Below are 21,298 nucleotides of genomic sequence, written 5' to 3' on the forward strand. Positions count from 1 at the left end.
TTTTTGGGTTTCCAGTTTTTTTATAATGGTTGTATATTACTTTATATAAGAGGTCTATAAATCTACAGTATGCCAGGAGAAACAAGGATCAGGTATGTTTGGGTTTCAACATTCCTGTTCCTTTGCTCCCCATACCTCCCTCTCGATCTTGAAATTAATGCTTGTACATCTGTTACCAGTATAAGGCTTTAGTCACATAATGATATTGGAAGGTTGTGTGAGGGGGGAAAAGAACATACCCACTATTAAGGTATGTTCGCACACAGTTTTTTTTGGTTTTTTTCAGGCGTATTTCTGAGTGTAAACTCCTTGAAATATGCCTGGAAGAACACCAGCAAAACGCCTACAAAGAGCTTCCCATTGATTTCAATGGGAAATACACTGTGCTGTTCACAAAGGTGTATTTTTACGCTGCTGAATTAAACGCCTCGTAAAAACCGCCTTGAAATCTGAGGCTGGTTTCCCCTTGAACATGTGTGATAAGGGATCGACTTACCTGCAAACGCTGATGCTGCTGCAGAATCAACTGTAGCCTCTGGTGCCGACACGATGCAGGACCTGTGAGTGACGTCACAGATCTGCACTGCCAGAAGCTGGGCGTTCTGAAGAGAAGTGGATGATACTTCTCATCAGAGCGCCCAGCTAGTAAAAGTATTAGACGCCCCGATGTACGCACATAATACACACCCACTTGGACTTTTACTTTTAAACACACCCACTTGGACTTTTGCAAGCCTCATTTGCATAACTACAAAAATGGTCATAACTTGGCCAAAAATGCTCGTGTTTTTTAAAAATAAAAACGTTACTGTAATCTACATTGCAGCGCCGATCTGCTGCAATAGCAGATAGGGGTTGCAAAATCTGGTGACAGAGCCTCTTTAAATGCTGTGACCAAAATAGAATTGGAATCATTAAAGGGGATTTCCACCTTTTGTAGAACTGTTGCAAAACGTTTTAAATATGTATTAAATGAACTTTCTAATATACTCACTGTTGCAAATATGTTGTCTTCTATTTGCGAGTAGTGTCACGTGACTCCGCAAGCATCTGATGGTTTTTCTTCCGCTGACATGCGGACCGGTCTACTATGTTCTTCACTTCTGGATGAGCTACTCTTCCGGTCTTCTCTACAAACGGCGCGTCACCCGTGACGTTCTTGTAGTGGGCTAAATGCGCCTCTCAAAAATGGTGTATTTGAATCACGCATGTGCTCTAAATGAAAATACATTGCGCGTGCGCTGCCCCTAGCTTCTGTTTAGTCCCTGCTCCCGCATGGCATGCTGGTCGACAAGCGGTGCATGCCAGGAGCAGAAGGACCGGAAGAAACACGGGTAAATAAACCAACGAATGTAAGGCCCTGTTTACACTGAGTAAAAAACGCACCTTAGCATTTCACTTTGCCTCTTGGGAAAAAGCCACAAAAATCGCGTGTGGCGCAAAACCACTTCAAATAAACTGGAGCTGATTTTTTGCAGGCAATTTTCTGCCTCCAAAAAACGCTGTGTGAACAGGCCCTAATGCTAAAAGAAAATGTAAAACTATATTCAGGGGGTTTTACTATAGAAAATAATAGGTGCAATGTTGTAAAAAAAAAATTTTTTTTTTTTTTTTTTTTTTTTTAGGTATCGGAAAACCCCTTGAGGCTGGGTTCACACGACCTATTTTCAGACGTAAACGAGGCGTATTATGCCTCGTTTTACGGCTGAAAATAGGACTACAATACGTCGGCAAACATCTGCCCATTCATTTGAATGGGTTTGCCGACGTACTGTGCAGACGACCTGTCATTTACGCGTCGTTGTTTGACAGCTGTCAAACGACGACGCGTAAATGGACTGCCTCGGGAAAGAAGTGCAGGACACTTTGCCGCGTAATTTGAGCCGTTCTTCATTGAACTCAATGAAGCACAGCTCAAGATTTACGAGAGTCAGACGCCTCGCAAAATGCGAGGAGGAGCATTTACGTGTGAAACGAGGCAGCTGGTTTCTTCTGAAAACAGTCTCTTTTCACACGTAAATGACAGCTAGCGTGTGAACATACCCTTAAGGTTACGTTCAAATTAGATACTGCAGGCAATTCCAGCTGAAGGTCTACACCAAATCACGTTTCGTTTGGTGCTGACTTTTGGATGGATTTGCAGCTGCAGACACCAGATGAGGGGACTTGAAAAAATAAAAAAAATAAAGTCCACACTTACCTCATCCCAGGTCTCCCATAGTGGTGTCCCTTCTAGGGCTGGTGCCAGTGACCTTGGATGATTTTTTTTTTTTTTCCTCTCCCATGTGACTGTTGCAGTTTGGGATTGGCTGCAGCAGTAACATCGGATGAAACCTCATCCCAACAGGATGGCAGCGCTTGAGTCCGGATGAGATTTTTGGTGCAATTTAGTAGCTTTTAAAAAAAAAAAAAAAAATCTCATCCACTTGACTGCAGATCTGTAAGGCTGGGTTCACACGACCTATTTTCAGGCGTAAACGAGGCGTATTATGCCTCGTTTTACGCCTGAAAATAGGGCTACAATACGTCGGCAAACATCTGCCCATTCATTTGAATGGGTTTGCCGATGTATTGTGCAGACGACCTGTCATTTACGCGTCGTCGTTTGACAGCTGTCAAACAACGACGCGTAAATGGACTGCCTCAGCAAAGAAGTGCAGGACACTTTGCCGCGTAATTTGAGCTGTTCTTCATTGAACTCAATGAAGCACAGCTCAAGATACACGAGCGTCACAGACGGCTCGCAAAATGCGAGGAGGAGCATTTACGTGTGAACATTAGCAAACCCGGCTGGGAGATCCGCATCAATTACACTGTTAAACCTCATTCAGATGGTGGGATCTTTTGATACTGTTAAAGCCTTAAGGCTCTTACCTGCAAACGCTGATGCTGCTGCAGAATCAACTGTAGCCTCTGGTGCCGATGTGGCCGTCACGATGCAGGACCTGTGAGTGACGTCACAGATCTGCACTGTCAGAAGCTGGGCGTTCTGAAGAGAAGAGGATGTTACTTCTCTTCAGAGCGCCCAGCTAGTAAAAGTATTAAAAACGCCCAGATGTACGCACATAATACACGCCCACTTGGACTTTTACTTTTAAACACACCCACTTGGACTTTTGCAAGCCTCATTTGCATAACTACAAAAATGGTCATAACTTGGCCAAAAATGCTCGTTTTTTAAAAATAAAAACGTTACTGTAATCTACATTGCAGCGCCTATCTGCTGCAATAGCAGATAGGGGTTGCAAAATCTGGTGACAGAGCCTCTTTAAAGAGGCTCTGTCACCAGATTTTGCAACCCCCATCTCCTATTGCAGCAGATCGGTGCTGCAATGTAGATTACAGTAACGTTTTTATTTTTAAAAAAACGAGCATTTTTTGCCAAGTTATGACCATTTTTGTATTTATGCAAATGAGGCTTGCAAAAGTCCAACTGGGCGTGTATTATGTGTGTAGAACTGGGCGTGTTTACAGTAAAAGTACAACTGGGCGTGTATTGTGTATGTTACATCTGGGCGTTTTTACTTCTTTTACTAGCTGGGCGTTGTGTATAGAAGTATCATCCACTTCTCTCCACAACGCCCAGCTTCTGGCAGTGCAGACACAGCGTGTTCTCGAGAGATCACGCTGTGATGTCACTCACTTCCTGCCCCAGGTCCTGCATCGTGTCGGCCACATCGGCACCAGAGGCTACAGTTGATTCTGCAGCAGCATCAGCGTTTGCAGGTAAGTAGCTACATCGACTTACCTGCAAATGCCGCTGCAGAATCAACTGTAGCCTCTGGTGCCGATGTGTCCTCGCTCGTCCGACACGATGCAGGACCTGTGAGTGACGTCACAGCGTGATCTCTCGAGAACACGCTGTGTCTGCACTGCCAGAAGCTGGGCGTTCTGAAGAGAAGTGGATGATACTCAGGGGCGTAGCTAGAGGCACATGGGCCCCGATGCAAAAATTCTTACTGGGCCCCCCCCCCCCCCCCGCAAACTTCTCATGGCCGACGGTCCGTAGCTTTAAGCTGCATCGCTGGGTCTCCTAAGTGACCCAACAATGCAGCACTAGCAGCCGGGGGCGTCACTAAGGCTGGGTTCACACACACTATTTACGGACGTAATTCGGGCGTTTTAGCATTGAATTATGTCCGAAAATGCGGCTCAAAAGCGTCGGCAAACATCTGCCCATTCATTTGAATGGGTCTTACGATGTTCTGTGCCGACGGTCATTTTTTTTTACGCGCCGCTGTCAAAAGGCGGCGCGTAAAAAAGACGCCGGCGTCAAAAAAGTGCCTGTCACTTCTTCAGACGTAAATAGAGCCGTTTTCCATGGACTCCATGGAAAACCAGCTTCAATTACTTCCGTAATGGACGCAGCAAAAGACGCCTGCACATGCCATTACGGCTGAAATTACGGTGCTGTTTTCTCCTGAAAACAGCACCGTAATTTCAGCCGTAACAGACGCTGCCGTGTGAACATACCCTCAGGGCTTAAAATGTCTGGGAAATAGCCCCAATACATATGTGTCCGCCCCAAAAAAAGTGTGTATATGAGACAGCATAGCATATCTATAGCACTACGACCCTATAAACTATGGATAGGATTAGATACAGTGGCCGAGCAGACAGTATCACACATGATAGGATTAGATACAGTGGCTCAGAAGGCAGTATCACACATGATAGGATTAGATACAGTGGCTCAGCAGACAGTACCACACATGATAGGATTAGATACAGTGGCTCAGAAGGCAGTATCACACATGATAGGATTAGATACAGTGGCTCAGCAGACAGTATCACACATGATCGGATTAGATATAGGGCCCAGCAGACAGTATCACACAAGATACGATTAGATACAGGGCCCAGCAGACAGTATCACACATGATTGGATTAGATACACAGCTCAGCAGACAGTATCACACATGATAGGATTAGATACAGGGCCCAGCTCGCTGACATTGCGGCTCCAGCGCTGGACCCAGGAAAGGTAAGAATAATAATTTTGCTTCTTTATGTGTTACTGATTATTTTTGTGTGTTTGTGTTTTTTTACAGGTTCGGTTGTTGGACTTCGGATACGAGGACTTCAATGACGGCGTTTTTTTTATTCTCAATAAAATGGTTAATGAGGGTTGTTTTTTTATTTCAATAAAATATTTTTTCTATGTGCTTGTATCTTTTTAAACTTTATTATCACCGCCTTAGTAATGGCCGCCGGCTGATTGACAACCTCCATTACTAAGGCGGGGCTTAATGTTAGCCGATGCAGAGGCCAACACTAACCCCCATTATTACCCCGGTACCCACCGCCACCAGGAGTACTGGGAAGAGCCGGGTGCGAACCAGTACCCGACCATCTGTAGTGACGGGCAGGCACCGGGGTGGCCGCAGGCTGGTAGTATTAGGCTGGGGAAGGCCAAAAACAGTGGCCCTTCCCACCCTTGTAATGCTGCTGCTGTGTTGTATCTGGCTGGTTATGAAAATAGGGGGGGACCCGACATCGTTCTTTCCAATTATTTTTTATTTTATTTTTTTTTAAAATGACGTGGGGTCCCCCCCATTTTTCATAACCAGCCAGATACAATAAAGCAGCAGCAGCAGCCTAGCATCACCAGGGTGGTAGGGGCCACTGTATCTGGCCTTTCCCCTCCTGATAATACCAGCCTGCGGCCACCCCAGTGGCCGACCATCACTACAGATGGTCAAGCACTGGATCGTACCCGGCTCTTCCCAGCACCCCTGGTGGCGGTGGGTACCGGGGTAATAAAGGGGGTTAGTGTTAGCCTCTGCATCGGCTAACACTAAGCCCCGCCTTAGCAATGGATGCTGTCAATCAGCCGGCGGCCATTACTAAGGCGGTAGTAATATAGTTTAAAAAAAAACACAAAGACATAGAAAAAATATTTTATTGAAATAAAAAAAAAACCCACACAACCCTCATTAACCATTTTATTAATAAAAAAAAAGCTGTCATCGAAGTAGTCCTGGAATCCGCCCTAGTCCAACGACCGAACCTGTAAGAAAACACACAAAAAATGATTAGTAACACATGTGTTAGGGTATGTGCACACACACTAATTACGTCCGTAATTGACGGACGTATTTCGGCCGCAAGTACCAGACCGAACACAGTGCAGGGAGCCGGGCTCCTAGCGTCGCACTTATGTACGATGCTAGGAGTCCCTGCCTCGCTGCAGGACAACTGTCCCGTACTGAAAACATGATTACAGTACGGGACAGTTGTCCTGCAGCGAGGCAGGGACTCCTAGCGTCGTACATAACTATGATGCTAGGAGCCCGGCTCCCTGCAGTGTGTTCGGTCCGGTACTTGAGGCCGAAATACGTCCGTCAATTACGGACGTAATTAGTGTCTGTGCACATACCCTAAGGCTTAGATACAGGGCCCATGTGTGATACTGTCTGTGGGACCCTGTATCTAAGCCTACCACAAGGTAGGCTTAGATACAGGGTCCAGCAGACAGTAATCTTATACAGTATAAGATTACTGTGTGCCGGGGCCCTGTATCTAAACCTAGTGTGGTAGGCTTAGATACAGGGCCCAGCAGACAGGATCACACATGGGCCATGTATCTAAGCCTACCATGTGATTGGCTTAGATACAGGGCCAGCAGACAGGATCACACAATCTGTGATCCTGTCTCATGGGCCCCCTAAGCCTGCTACATCGTAGGCTTAGGGGTTGTGCAGTCCCTAAACATTGATGGCCTATCCACAGGATAGGCCATCAATAGCTGATGTGTCGCCCGGGACCCGCAAATCAGCTGTTTTGAAGGGGCCGCAGCACTCGTACGAGAGCTGCTTCCCCTTCATTTCACTACTTGCTCACACTGTGAATCGCCGACACCGATTCACAGAGTGACCGGAATGAAGGGGAGCAGCTCTCGTACGAGTGCTGCGGCCCCTTCAAAACAGCTGATTGGCGGGTCCCGGGAGTCGGACCCCGCCAGTCAGGGCTAGCCTTACCTTCCTCTTCGGCCGCGGCGGGAGTTCTGTCGTCTCGATGCTGTGCGCGGCGCATAGCGCTGTGACGTCAGGCGCTGCGCACAGCGCTTGAAGTCAGGACCTCCGCTTCGATCCGGAACCAGGAAGGTAAGTAAAGTATGTTACTATAGTAACAGGGGCCCGCGGCCCGAGTTACTATAGTAACTTTTTATTGATGTGGTGCGGGGGGCCGTGGGCCCCCCTGGCTTCGGGGCCCGGTCGCAATTGCGACCACTGCGACCCCTATAGCTACGCCAGTGATGATACTTCTCTTCTCAACGCCCAGCTATTAAAAGAAGTAAACACGCCCCGATGTACATACATAATACACGCCCAGTTGTACTTTTACTTTAAACACGCCCAGTTGTACTTTTGCAAGCCTCATTTGCATAAATACAAAAATGGTCATAACTTGCCCAAAAATGCTTGTTTTTTAAAAATAAAAACGTTACTGTAATCTACATTGCAGCGCCCATCTGCTGCAATAGCAGATAGGGGTTGCAAAATCTGGTGACAGAGCCTCTTTATAGGAAATGAGCATTGCATAAAAAGGAAAATAAAATACACCAATACAGCTACCCAGACATCCTAGAATGCAGTGATAATAGCATGTAAGCGCAGTCACAGGAAGCAATGACCACTCGCAATAGACACAATAAGGCCTGATTCACACGAGCGCTGCGCATCTCGGACATGAAAAACTGCAGTTTTTCACGTCCGAGGTGCATCCAAGCTCTGCGCTGCGGGACGTGATGTCACGCATCCACTATAGTTGAGAGTCTATGGAGGGATGCGTGATGCGCGAAAAGAACGGACATGTCCTATTTTCACACGGTCCGTTGAAACGACGGCTGTGTAAACGGCCACATTGAATTACATAGGTCTGTGGGACGGCCGCTGTTTCAACGGCCGTCCCACGGACGTTTAACATGCTTGTGTAAATAAGCCCTAAGGGAAGGAAAAGATAGAATGGGAAACAAACAAGGGCAAAGAAGAAAGAAGGGGAGGTCGTGGTGAACCTGGACCAGTTCCGGATTATCATGGGTAAATGAAAAGAAGCAGCCATGCGCCTGTCAGAGACGTGGTTGGAGCAAACAAGTCCCAACACACCGGCATGTAGTCACTACACTGATGAAGTCTCATGGGAAAGGATGGATATTGGGTCTCAAGCCACTCCAGTGCGGTAGGTGGAAGAAGAGAGGAACGTAAGCCAGTGAGACCAAGTCTCCTTGTATCATATAGAAGCAGCCGAGGAATGAGCCAGAAGGTGCTCCATTCGCTGTATCGAAGCGACCTCCTGAAACCACTCATCCAACAGTGGAGGAACTGCCGGTTTCCACCTACGGGGGACAACCGATTTGACGGCTTGGAGGAGATGTCTAATTAGGGAACGTTTGTAAATGGGTAGTGGTATAGGGAACATAAATAAAAGGACCGCCTCAGGAGAATTAGGGACCGAGACCCCAGTAACTTCTAATATAAGTTTAAGAACAGCCTCCCAAAAACTCTGCAAAGAGGGGCAACTCCACCAAATATGAGACATGGATCCCCTCGACGCCCCACATCGCCAACATGTGTCAGGTACAGACGGGTACCATTTATGCAGGGCAGTGGGGACCCGATACCACCCAGAGATAATTTTGCGGCCGTTTTTTAAAAAAAACGGCCGCGAAGAAAACGGCCCGTCGGGACAGAGCGAGGTTTTCCCATTAAAATCAATGGGCAGATGTTTGGAGGCGTTCTGCTTCCGATTTTTTGCCCATTTACAGCACGAAAAACGGCCGAAAATAAGCCGCTCGAACATACCCTTAGATTGGGCTGGGACTTGTGGCCATAATACGGATGCTAAAATGCCGCTGCATTATGACCCAACTCTCAATGTCCCAGAATTAATGAAAAAGTGGAACTGAGCATGTGCATCTTCCCTCATTCAGCTCTTCAGATGGATGTGCACATTACTATACAGATTGAACACTAGGGGTGCCATTATTATGAAGTAGAAAAAATATCTTGCAACTGGAGCATTTTTGTAACCAGGCAAATTGCAAAACAAATACATTTTTAATGCTGAATTATATTGCAATAAAATTTAACACTGGGACAACTCATTTAACAGGTTCCCGACCGCTGGCTGTGTTTTTACGGCCAGCGGTCAGGGTCAATAAGTCCGCAGTATAGACTAATTGGCGGCACTTCAGAGAGTGTGCACGCGCGCGATTGCGTGCACACAGCCCTGTGCCCTGGCTGTTGCTAACAGCCCTGGGCACTGGGCAGAGTTTCAGGGGCCAATCTTTTGGTCCCTGAACTCGTGATCACTGTGACAACCAATCACAGCGATCACATGCATTTCAATGTAAAATATAGTGTGCATGCAATTGTGTGCACACAGCCCTGTGCCCACGCTGTTATCAACAGCTCTGGGAACTGGGCAGAGTATCAGGGACCAATCTGATGGTCCCTGAACATGTTATCGCTGTGAAAACCACAGCGATCACATTTGTTTTTATTTTGACATTTCTGGCAGCAAATCTCCTGCCTCTTTTCTTCACATTGTTTCGGTGTGAGGAGAAGAAGAGACTTGGGCATCATTTACACGAGCGTAATATACGCGCGTGCGAAGCGCGTGCTTTTCACGCGTGTCGCACGCACCTATATTAGGCTATGGGGCAGTGCAGACAGTCCGTGAGTTTTGCGCAGCGTGAGTCCGCTGCGTAAAACTCACGACATGTTCTATATTTCGCCGTTTTTCGCGCATCACGCACCCATTGAAGTCAATGGGTGCGTGAAAACCACGCATGCCGCACGGAAGCACTTCCGTGCGAACAGCGTGATTCGCTGAATGTAAACCACGTGCTTTTCTGTTTACAAACATCCAAATGGAGTGTCATAATGATGGCGGCTGCGCGAAAATCACGCAACCGCGCATCATACACTGATGACACACGGAGCTGTTAAGTGCCTTTTGCGCACGCAAAATGCTGTGTTTTTGCGTACGCAAAAGCACACGCTCGTGTAAATCAGGCCTTAGAGAGAATTTCTGCCAGAATAAGGGTATGTTCACACGCTGAGTCAAAAACGTCTCAAAATACGGAGCTGATTATCAGATGTTTTTGAGGCCACTCGCGATTTTCGCTGCGTTTTTTACGACCGTTTTTGGAACTTTTTTCAATAGAGTCAATGAAAAACAGCTCCAAAAACGTCCCAAGAAGTGTCTTGCACTTCTTTTTTGCGGCCGTTTTTTTACGCGGCCGTTTTTCAAAAGGGCCGATCGGAACAGAATGCCGTTTTTCCAATTGATTTCAATGGGCAGATGTTTGGAGGCGTTCTGCTTTCGAATTTTCGGGCGTTTTTCGGGTGTTTACGGCCCTAAAAACGGCCGAAAATAGGCCGTGTGAACATACCCTTATAGTAAAAAAACAAATATAGTGTTACACATCAATACATTCTTTGTATAAATAGATTTCTATCTATCTATACAATCTATCCATCTATCTTTTGTTCTATCTATCTATTTTTCTATCTTTAATAAGCAGGTAGGGAATATTTAATTATATATATATATATCCACATAATATATATCAATAGCGGTTTATTTTTTGTTAGCGGTAGTGTAGATATATATATATATATACCAGTTAGTTTGTGTATATATATATATATTTAGATACATCTATATATATAATCTGTTATAAAAAAAATAAATTAGCTAGTGTTAGTGACATTACGGTGAGGAAGTTGTTTAGCGCTGAGGAGGCATACGCCATGCTGTGGTCAGAGTCTGAGACCGCATCAGAGATGGCGTCAGAAATGGAACCTGTTATAGGCAGGGACGATGATAGCGTCACTTCAGGTTCATCTTCAGGGGACGTTGTCCCTGACGCAGTTGAAACTGCACAACATGAAAGCGCACGGCCTAGTAGCACGGGACAGCCTGGTTCCTCCAGTTCAGGCTCTTGTATGGGCACCTGCCCCATCTTTTGGGCCTAGAATCCACGGATTTAACTGCCACTCCTGACATAACTGTGGACAATGCAAATTTTGTCCAAATAGATTACTTCCATTTATTTATAACGGACGACATCCTAAATCAGATTGTCCACGAAACAAATTTATATGCCGCGCAATATATAAGGCAGAAACCTTCATCCACCCATGCCAGAGATTGGACGCCCACCAATTTGTTCCGCTCTCCCTGTAGATGTAAACATGCATACTCTGATAATTCGAATGTACACTTATATGGCGGAGTTGGACGGCACAGCCGTGGGCCGTATAAGCGTTTGGCCTATAATTATGGTATATTATGCCTTATATGTGATAAAAAATACGTCTGTTTCCATGACATATATAATACACACATGCAGAGAGGGCAGGATGGATACCTGCAGTGTTTCAAGCCTTTTAGAAACCTGTGTAAAGCACTGAGACTTTTGAATAGTATGATTTAGTTGTCATAAGCCATCCAGCAGATAGAGGGTGCTCATGAGTTACAGATGAATCAGCAGCGTTTCCTTCTTGACTCTGAGGAAGGGCTCAGTCCTCGGTGGAGTACATGACGGAGTGCAGGAGGTCGTGCGCATGAGACTTGGTGTTACAATGGTGAGCATTACATGAGGAGACGCTGGAGGTGCCAACCATTGCTACAAGTGGCATCCGCGCCTCAATGGTTTCTGGTGCCAGCTATGATAACAGCCTAACCATTTGACACTGGTGCAGTAGTAAGCTTAGTGTAATATGGGGAGGGGGACTGTGGACCAGGACTAGCGCTTCTTTTTAAGACGATACCTCCCCTGTTATCAGCCATTTATGTAGGTGAGGTTTCCTAGTGTTGTCGGTTTTGTCGCACGACGCATCAGCCCTTCTGAGGTTCCCCAGCGATTAGTAAACATGTGCTGTATTGTTTCCATAGCTTTCTATGGGTGAATGTATGCCAATATGTGTAACTGCAGAGATATACAACCTATAGTAGGCTATTGAATGTGTCTTTTGAAAAGAAATAATAATGACATTTAAACAGCTGTTTTAACCCAGCCTATTTTAGGCCTTAAAGGGGTTTTCCCACAAACTAAAATACAGTTCAATGTGTCTGTAAATAGCAGTTATACATTTCTGCAATTACATGTCGTTTTCTAAAATGTCCTGTTAGAAAGATATATTATTACCGGGCCTCTGTCAGAAGATTTGCGGTGTTAGGCTGGATTCACACGAGCATGTTACGTCTGTAAAGGACGGAACGTAATTCGGCCGCAAGTCCCGGACTGAACACACTGCAGGGAGCCGGGCTCCTAGCATCATAGTTATGTACAATGCTAGGAGTCCCTGCCTCCCCTGTCCCGTGCTGAAAACATGATTACAGTACGGGACAGTTGTCCGGCAGGGACTCCTAGCATCGTACATAACTATGATGCTAGGAGCCCGGCTCCCTGCAGTGTGTTCAGTCCGGGACTTGCGGCCGAAATACGTTCCGTCCTTTACAGACGTAACATACTCGTGTGAATCCAGCCTAACACCGCAAAACTTCTGACAGAGGCCCGGTAATAATATATCTTTCTAACAGGACATTTTAAAAAACGACATGTAATTGCAGAAATGTATAACTGCAATTTATAGACACATTGAACTGTATTTTAGTTAGTGGGAAAACCCCTTTAATGACCAAGCAATTTTTTTCATTTCTTCCATTTAACCCGTTGGTGACCGCCAATACGCCTTTTAACGGCGGCCACTAACGGGCTTTATTCTGATGCATAAGCCTTTTTACGTCGCTGCATCAGGATAAAGTAAACAGAGCAGGGAGCCGTCAAATCTCCCTGCTCTCAGCTACCGGAGGTAGTTGGGGGCGTCCCTGCTCTGCCAAGTGAGATCGATATTAGTATCGATCTCACCCGTTTAACCCCTCCGATGCGGTGCACAATAGCGAGCACCGCATCTGAGTGGTTTTGGAGAGAGGGAGGGAGCTCCCTCTCATCCCACCGACACCCGGCGATACGATCGCCGAGTGTCTGTGTCTCCAATGGCAGCCGGGGGTCTAATAAAGGCCCCCAGGTCTGCAGGAGCGAATGCCTGCTAGATCATCCCGGAGGCATGGCCTAGCAGATGCCTGTCCGTTTTAAACGGACAGGCAGTAATACACTGCAATACAGAAGTATTGCAGTGTATTATAATAGCGATCGGAGAATCGCATATTAAAGTCCCCTAGTAAAAAAGTGAACAAAAAGTTTAATAAAGTTAATTAAAAAAAAAATGTTAAAAAAACTTAACCCAGCTTTTCCCCTCACAAAATGCTTTACTATTAAAAAAACAAAATAAAGTAAAAAAATTACACATATTTGGTATCGCCGCGTCCGTAACGACCCCGACTATAAATCTATTACATTATTTAACCCGCACGGTGAACGCTGTAAAAAATTTAATTAAAAAACTATGGAAAATTTGCTGTTTTCTGTGAATCCTGACTTAAAAAAAAATGTGATAAAAAGTGATCAGAAAAGTCTCATCTACTCCAAAATGGTACCAATAAAAACTACAAGTCCTCCCGCAAAAAAAAAAGCCCTCATACAACCGCATCGGTAGAAAAGTCTCATCTACTCCAAAATGGTACCAATAAAAACTACAAATTTGGTATCGATGCAATCGTAACAACCCACTGAATAAACTTATTGTGTTATTTATACCACACGGTGAACGGCGTAGATTTAAGACGCGAAAAAGAGTGTCAAAATTTCATTTTTTTTTTTCTATTTTTTTTTTTTTTGCCCCCCACCCCCTAAAAAAAGTGAAAAGTTAATTAATAAATAATGTCCCCCAAAATGGTGGTATTAAAAAATACACTTTGTCCCGCAAAAAACAAGACCTTATACGGCTATGTCGACGCAAAAATAAGAGTTATAGCTCTTGGAATGCGACGATGGAAAAACGTAAAAAATGGCTTGGTCATTAAGGCCTAAAATAGGCTGGTCATTAAGGGGTTAAAGAGCTATAACATTTTTTTTTTTTTTTTCCGACTACATAGCTGTATGAGGACTTTATTTTTGCAAGATTAGATGTATTTTTAATGGCACCATTTTGGGGTACATATTTTTTTATTAACTTTTTTGGGGGGAATAGAAAAAAACGGCAATTCCACCATTGTTCTCTGCAGTTGACCGTGCGGTGTAATATGTTACCTTTCTTCTATGGGTCGGTACGATTACGGCGATACCACACGTAGAGGTTTTTTATGTTTTACTACTTTTGTACAATAAAAACTCTTTTGAACTGAAATTATTCAGTTTCCAAGAGCCATAACTTTATTTTTTTATTTTTCTGTCAATTTAGTTAGGCCCCATGCACACGACAGCAAAAAACCTCCGTTTTTGCGGACCGCAACTGCGGTCTGCAAAAACGGAGCCCGTACACTCTCATTGAACACTGACACCTTTCTGTAGCACTACGGAAGGGTGTCCGTGCCGTGGAAATGTTCCGGGAATTATGGAACATGTCCGTTCTTTCGCATTTTGCGGGCCGTGCTCCCATACTTTGTATGGGAGCACGGCCCGAAAATGCGGCTGTCAGTCAGCGGCCGGCCGTGCCCGCAATCTGTGATTGCGGGCACGGTCGTGTGCATGGGGCCTTATACGTGGGTTTGTTTTTTGCGGAACGAGACATAGTTTTCATTGGTACTTTTTGGGGGGACGTGGGACTTATTGATTACATGTTATAACTTTTTTGGGGAGCAATGGAAAATAATAGCAATTCTGCCATAGTTTTTTGTGTTTTTTTTTTTAGTGTTCATCTTGTGGTTTAAACTACATGTTTAAAGGACGGGTGTCGCGAACAAAAAATTTTTTATATCAATTTTCTTTTAGTGTTTTATTAAAAAATGTTTTATTTATTTGTGTGTTTGTGTTTTACTTTTTTTTTTATTTTTGAACTTTTTCTTCCCTATGGGGGCTGCCATTTTTTTTCCCATCTCTGTATGTGTCGATTAACGACACATACAGACATGGAATACGGCACATACAGCCCCATAGGGAATGCGAACGGGACCCGTTCCATTCACTATGCTGTACGCCGTCTGTGGGAACGGCGCATGCGCCACTCCCACACAGTCCAAATGGAAGGTCTTCGGCCGAGCGACGTCCGGCACCATTTTCTTGTGGACCGGAAGCCAAGGCCGGACAGTAAGATGACTACTTCCGGTCGCGGCTTCCGGACATGTGTTCAAAAGCGAGCAGACGGAGCGGACGACTGGAGGGAGCGGCGGCGGCGGCAGGAGCAGGTAAGTTATATTTGTGTATGTTCGTGTGTGATTACCACTGTATGTAAGGGTATGTTCACACACACTAATTACGGACGTAATTCGGGCGTTTTTGCCCCGAATTACGTCCGAAAAATGCGGCTTGAAAGCGTTGACAAACATCTGCCCATTGAAAGCAATGGGCTGACATTTGTCTGTTCACACGAGGCTTATATTTACGCTCCGCTGTCAAATGACGGTGCGTAAATAGACGCCCGCGTCAAAGAAGTGACCTGTCACTTCTTGGGGCGTAATTGGAGCCGTTATTCATTGACTCCAATGAAAAGCAGCGCCAATTACGTTCGTAATGGACGCGGCGTTCAAGCGCCTGCGCATGCCGTTACGGCTGAAATTACGGGGATGTTTTCTCCTGAAAACATCCCTGTAATTTCAGCTGTTACGGACGCTGTCGTGTGCACATACCCTAAGCCTACTACACTGTATTAGCTCAAAAAATGGCGACACACCGTGTAGGAGGTTTGACCGTTCAATCCCCTCCTTTCTCCTGGCACTAGCCAGGATAAAGGAGGGGGGATTCTAAGAGCTCACTAGAGCGAGTGTGTCTTCTCAAATTTTGCAGCATAAAGCAATGTGGTTGCTTTACCACATGCCAATGCTGCAATTTTGGGAATTGTTCCATCTAGTGACCAGTGCTGGGAAATATTATAAATTAGAATCTAATTTATAATATTTCCTGACTGGAGAAAAAATTAGAACAATGTTTAATCATTTATACACTAACTGTTTAACCCCTTAGTGACCAGCCCATTTTAGGCCCTAATGACCAAGCTATTTTATTCGTTTTTCTATAGTCGCATTCAAAGAGCTATAACTTTTTTTTATTTTTACGTCTACATAGCTGTATGAGTACTTGTTTTTTGCGGGATTAGTTGTACTTTTTAATAGCACCATTTTTGGGTACATATAATTTTTGTATTAACTTTTTTTGGGGGGATTATAAAAAAAAAAACCTGAAATTCCGCCATTGTTCTATGCGTTTTTAAATTGACGCTGTTCACTGTGCGGCATAAATAACACATTACCTTTATTCTATGGGTCGGTACGATTACGGCGATACCACATATGTAGAGGTTTCTTATGTTTTACGACTTTTGCACAATAAAAACACTTTTGAACTAAAATTATTTGTTTTTGCATGTCGCTTTCCAAGAGCCGTAACTTTTTTATTTTTCCATCAATGTAGTGATTTTTGGGCTTGTTTTCTGCGAGACGAGACGTAGTTTTGAATGGTACTGTTTTGGGGTGCGTGGGACTTATTGATTCTTTTTTTTATTATGACTTTTTTGGGGGGCAATGGAAAACAATTGCAATTTCGCCATTGTTTTTTGCGTTTTTTTTTTTTACGGTGTTCACCTTGCGGTTTAAATTACATATTAACTTTATTAATGGAGTCATTACGGTCGCAGCGATACCATATATGTGTACTTTTATTTAATTTTACACTTTTACTAAATCCACTTTTTAGGCCTCATGCACACTTCCGACACCTTTTTCACGGCCGCTTTTGACGGGTCCGTGAACCCGTTTTAGCAGCCGTGTGGTTTCAGTGTGCACTCCCGTGTGCCCGTTTCTGTGCGCCGAGCATGGTACTGTCCATGGTGACATTACCATGCTCTGCGCGCGGAAATAATGTAATAAAAAAAAAACAAATTCATACTTACATTCCTCCTGTCCGGCCTCCAGCGATGACGTTCAATCCATGTCGCCTCGGCAGCCAATCACAGGCTGCCGCGTCACAAAAGAAGGTCGGACTGGAGGAAGAAGAGGGACTCGTCACCAAGACAACGACCGGGTACGTATGAAAGGCTTTTTATTTTATTTTTAATCAGCAGCCTCTTTTCTCAGTTATTGATAGAGACAAGTGGCTGCCGATTAGTGTAATATTTTTGTCATGTTTTTCTGCCCGCCTGGCGGTTGCTAGGCAACGGCTCCGTCACACACGGACGGCACACGGATGCCTTCCGTTTGCCTTCAGTTTTTTTGACGGCCTCATTGACTTGCATGGGCCTCACGGTCACGGAATCCCGGACCAAAGTAGGACATGCTCTACTTTGGAACGGAAAGGAGCAACGGACCGTCAAAAAAACGGAGGTGTTCATGGCCCCATTGAAATTAATGGGTTCAGGGTGCTATCAGTGACAAAAACTGATAGCACCCTGAAGAAAAAAAACGGAAGTGTGCATGAGGCCTTAGGGAAAAAAAAGTTTTTTTATTTGTTTACTGTAACTTTTATTATTAATCCTTATTTCACATTTATTATTTATTTCACTAGTCCCACTAGGGGACTTTACTATGCGATCTTCCGATCACTGCTATAATGCTTTGGTATACTTCGTATACCAGAGCATTATTGCCTGTCAGTGTAAATCTGACAGGCAATCTGTTAGGACGTGCCTCCGGCGCGTCCTAATAGGCATATGTGCAGGGCAGACCTGGGGGCTTTTATCAAGCCCCCGGCTGCCATGACATCCCATCGGAGACCCGCGATTGCATTCGTGGGCCGCCGATGGGTGACAGAGGGAGCGCACTCCCTCTGTAAACAAAGTTAAATGCCGCGGTCGCTATTGGCGGCATTTAACGGGTTAAACGCCCGCGATCGATGTAAACTTTGATTGCGGGCGTTGGAGCATGAGCCCAGCTGTCATCAGACAGGTGAGCCCCGGCTCCAGCCTGCACGGGAGACCCGTGCAGGACTTAGACTAGGCTGACGTGAAAAGGCATCAGCCTAGCCTAAGGCCCCTTAGTGACTCACGTGAAAAGGCGTATTGGTGGTCACTAAGGGGTTAACTAAAACACATTCCCTTTAACTTTATTTTTTGGGTCATTACGGTCGCGGCGATAACGTGTACTTTTTTTATTTATTTTTTAGACTTTTACTAAATACACTTTTTATTGGAAAAAGTTTTTTTTTTTTTTCTGTGCATCTTTATTAATAATTTTTTTTTCACATTTATTACTTATTTTTTTTATTAGTCCGACTAGGGGACTTCACTATGCGATCTTTTGATCGCAGATCTAATGCTTGGCATACTTAGTATAAGGGTATGTGCACACGTAGTGTTTTCGGCCCATAAATCGCCCGAAAAATCAGAAGCAGAACACCTCCAAACATCTCCCCATTGATTTCAATTTGGAAACGGCGTTCTGTTCCGACAGGGCATTTTTAACGCGGCCATTTTTCAGTGCATGTCACTTCTTCAGCCGTTTTTCTATAGAAAAACAGCTCCCAAAATGGCCGTTAAAAACGCGAATTTGATTAATAAACATCTGAAAATCAGGAGCTGTTTCCACTTGAAAACAACTCCATATTTTCAGTTGTTTTTGAGTTTGTGTGTGCACATACCCTTATTGTTTGTGTAAGGCCTTATTCGCACGACCGTGTTATACGTCCGTGATACGCACGTGGTTTTCACGCGTGTCGCACAGACCTATGTTAGTGAATGGGGCCGTTCAGACTGTCAGTGATTTTCACGCAGTGTATGTGCGCTGCGTAAAACAAGACATGTCCTATAGTTGCCCGTGTTTCGCGCAGCACGCACCCATTGAAATCAATGGGTGCGTGCAAATCGCACACGGAAGCACTTTCGGGTGATGCGCGTGATTCGCGCTACGGCTGGTAAAGAAGAGAAGGGAAACATAAAATCCCCTCCTTCTTTACTGTCGTCACATAAAAAGGGAGTGTCATAATGAAGCCGGCTGCGCAAAAATCATGCAGCCATGCACAATATGCTGATGCCACACTGAACTTTTGTGCGCGCAAAACGCAGCATTTTTTTGCGTGCGCAAAACGGGCACGTTCGTGTGAATAAGGCCTAAAACTGACAGGCAATCTATTAGGCCCCTGGCTGACATGACACCCCATCGGAAGCCCGCAATTGCATTTGCAGGTCGCCTATGGGTGACAGAGAGAGCTCCTTCCCTCTGTAAACCATTTAAATGCTGCGGGCACTATTGACCGCAGCATTTAAAGGGTTAAGCGGCCGCGATCTAAGTAAACTTTGATGGCTACAGTTGGAGCAGGAGCCTGGCTGTCATCAGACAGCCGAGCACCCGCTCCAGACTGCACGGGACACCCGTGCAGGACTTCGACTTGGCTGCCGTGAAAAGGGGGCAGTCTATCCGTAGGCCCCTTAGTGACCCCCGTGAAAAGGCGTATTAGTGGTCACTAAGGGGTTAATAGATATGTTTAAAGCCTGGGCTTCACGGCGCTATATTGAGCATGATTACCACACTAGATTGAACATAGCGCAATATCCTTGCAGTGTGAAAATTGTGTGAGATCATGCATGATTGTATAGCATGCAGTGTGCTAACAGTTTTTTTGCATGCAGAAAAATCTACCTCAAAACTCCTTCAGGAATTTTGAGCCAGATTTTGACCTGCCTGCCCTTGCTTTGCACCGTTTTTCGGTCGCATCCATTGATCACCGCGAGCAAAAAACACTGCAAAAACTGCTTTCTCTGCCTCCCATTGATGTCAATGGGAGGTCTGAGAGGCAAACGTGGGAGGAAAGAGCATGCCGTTTTTTTTTTTTTGTTTTTTAATTTTTTTTAATACTGCGGGCGGCTAAAAACCGCAGCGGAAAAAAACACCTCCACCTCCCATTGAAATCAATAGGAGGCTGTTTTTTTTACTTTGATTCTGACACACTGCGTCATAATCAGTGTCAGAAAACTCAGAACTGAACATTTTCTGACATTTTAAACTGCATCAAAGAGCATGTCTAAAATGTATTTTTATTAAAATGTAATCTGCGTTTTTTAAGACTTTTTTTTTTTTAGTGGTTTCGTCTTGGTGTGATTTTGTACATGCTTTTTTATGGCGTTTTTGAAGCCTATGTGAAAAAGCGCCATCCCTAGAGAATGCTACGCTTGCGAAAAACACCACTGACCACAAAATTGCCTCAAAAAAACACGAACCAAAATGCGTAGTGCATTGTATTTTACTATAGACTTTAATCTAACAGGCCGCACGTAAAAACACCATTAAATATGCAGCAAAACGCTGTGTGAGAATTCAGCCTAAAGGGGGTTTTTAGTCTAATGGGTACTCAGCCTGCCTTTGGAAGGCTGCAATACCTGTGAATCGCCGCTAAATGCATTTCTAAGATTCACAGCAAGCAAAAAGAAATTAAGGGGAAGCAGCGCTTGTACGAGCGCTGGGGCCCCTTCAAAACAGCTAATCGGTGGGGGTTACGGGAGTTGGACCCCGACCCATTAGCTATCGATAGCCTATCCTCAGGCTAGCCCATCAATTTTTATTGGCTGGAAAACCCCTTTAAATCCCAACCAGGGTCTAATGACCTTAACTTAAAAACACCCATGCCTTTTTAGGCCGGGTTCAAACGGATTTCTGTGCGGAGCATTTACGGTAGCAGCAAACTGCATGAGATCTAGAAAATCTCATGTCCACGCTGCGGAAAAAAACCGCAGCGTAAACGTTAATAAATTGACCTGCAGTGCGGAATTTCAGTGCCATGTCAATTTAGGCTGCGGTTTAGTTGGTTTTCTGTCGGGGGTTTTCCCCATTTGAATTAGATGGGGATGCAAAACTCGCTGCAGAATGCGGCTTTTGTGACGGAATCGCAGCGATTCTGCAGCAAAAATCGCAAGTAAGGAAAAAAACAAAGTTATTACCCAGAGTTCCCTGCTTCTACTCCAGTCCGGCCTCCTGGGGTAACGTTTCATCCCATGTGACCACTGCAGCCAATCCCAGGCTGCAATGGTCACATGGCCTGCGAAGTCCTCTTCGGAGGCCGGTCTACCACAGAAGAACGAGAGGGGGAAAATATAAACGTTTTGGTCTTTTTCAGCGCTGCTTTCTGCAGGAGAAATTCCGCCCGAAAAACTGCGCCACAATGTGGTGCGGTTTTGTAGACTGAATGTGCTGTGGGTTTCAGATCGGATACGCTGCATAGTTTTCACGCAGCGTATCCGACCCATGGGGACCCGGCCTCTAAAGAAGCTCTGTCACCAGATTATAAGTGCCCTATCTCCTACAT

At 45.0% G+C, this 21,298-nt stretch overlaps 1 protein-coding gene across 1 annotated transcript in view; it reads left to right on the forward strand.

The window, feature by feature from the left end:
- The first annotated feature begins 11,501 nt into the window (after positions 1-11,501).
- Positions 11,502-21,298, forward strand: part of REX1BD (required for excision 1-B domain containing) — a 34,717-nt gene continuing 24,920 nt past the window's right edge. The window contains exon 1 of the mRNA XM_075850718.1: positions 11,502-11,597. Coding sequence (XP_075706833.1) covers positions 11,577-11,597 — 21 coding nt within the window. The 5' untranslated portion in view covers positions 11,502-11,576. The remainder of the gene's footprint in view (positions 11,598-21,298) is intronic.

The sequence above is a fragment of the Rhinoderma darwinii genome, chromosome 1 (assembly GCF_050947455.1).
Source record: "Rhinoderma darwinii isolate aRhiDar2 chromosome 1, aRhiDar2.hap1, whole genome shotgun sequence".
NCBI classification, from domain to species: domain Eukaryota; kingdom Metazoa; phylum Chordata; class Amphibia; order Anura; family Rhinodermatidae; genus Rhinoderma; species Rhinoderma darwinii.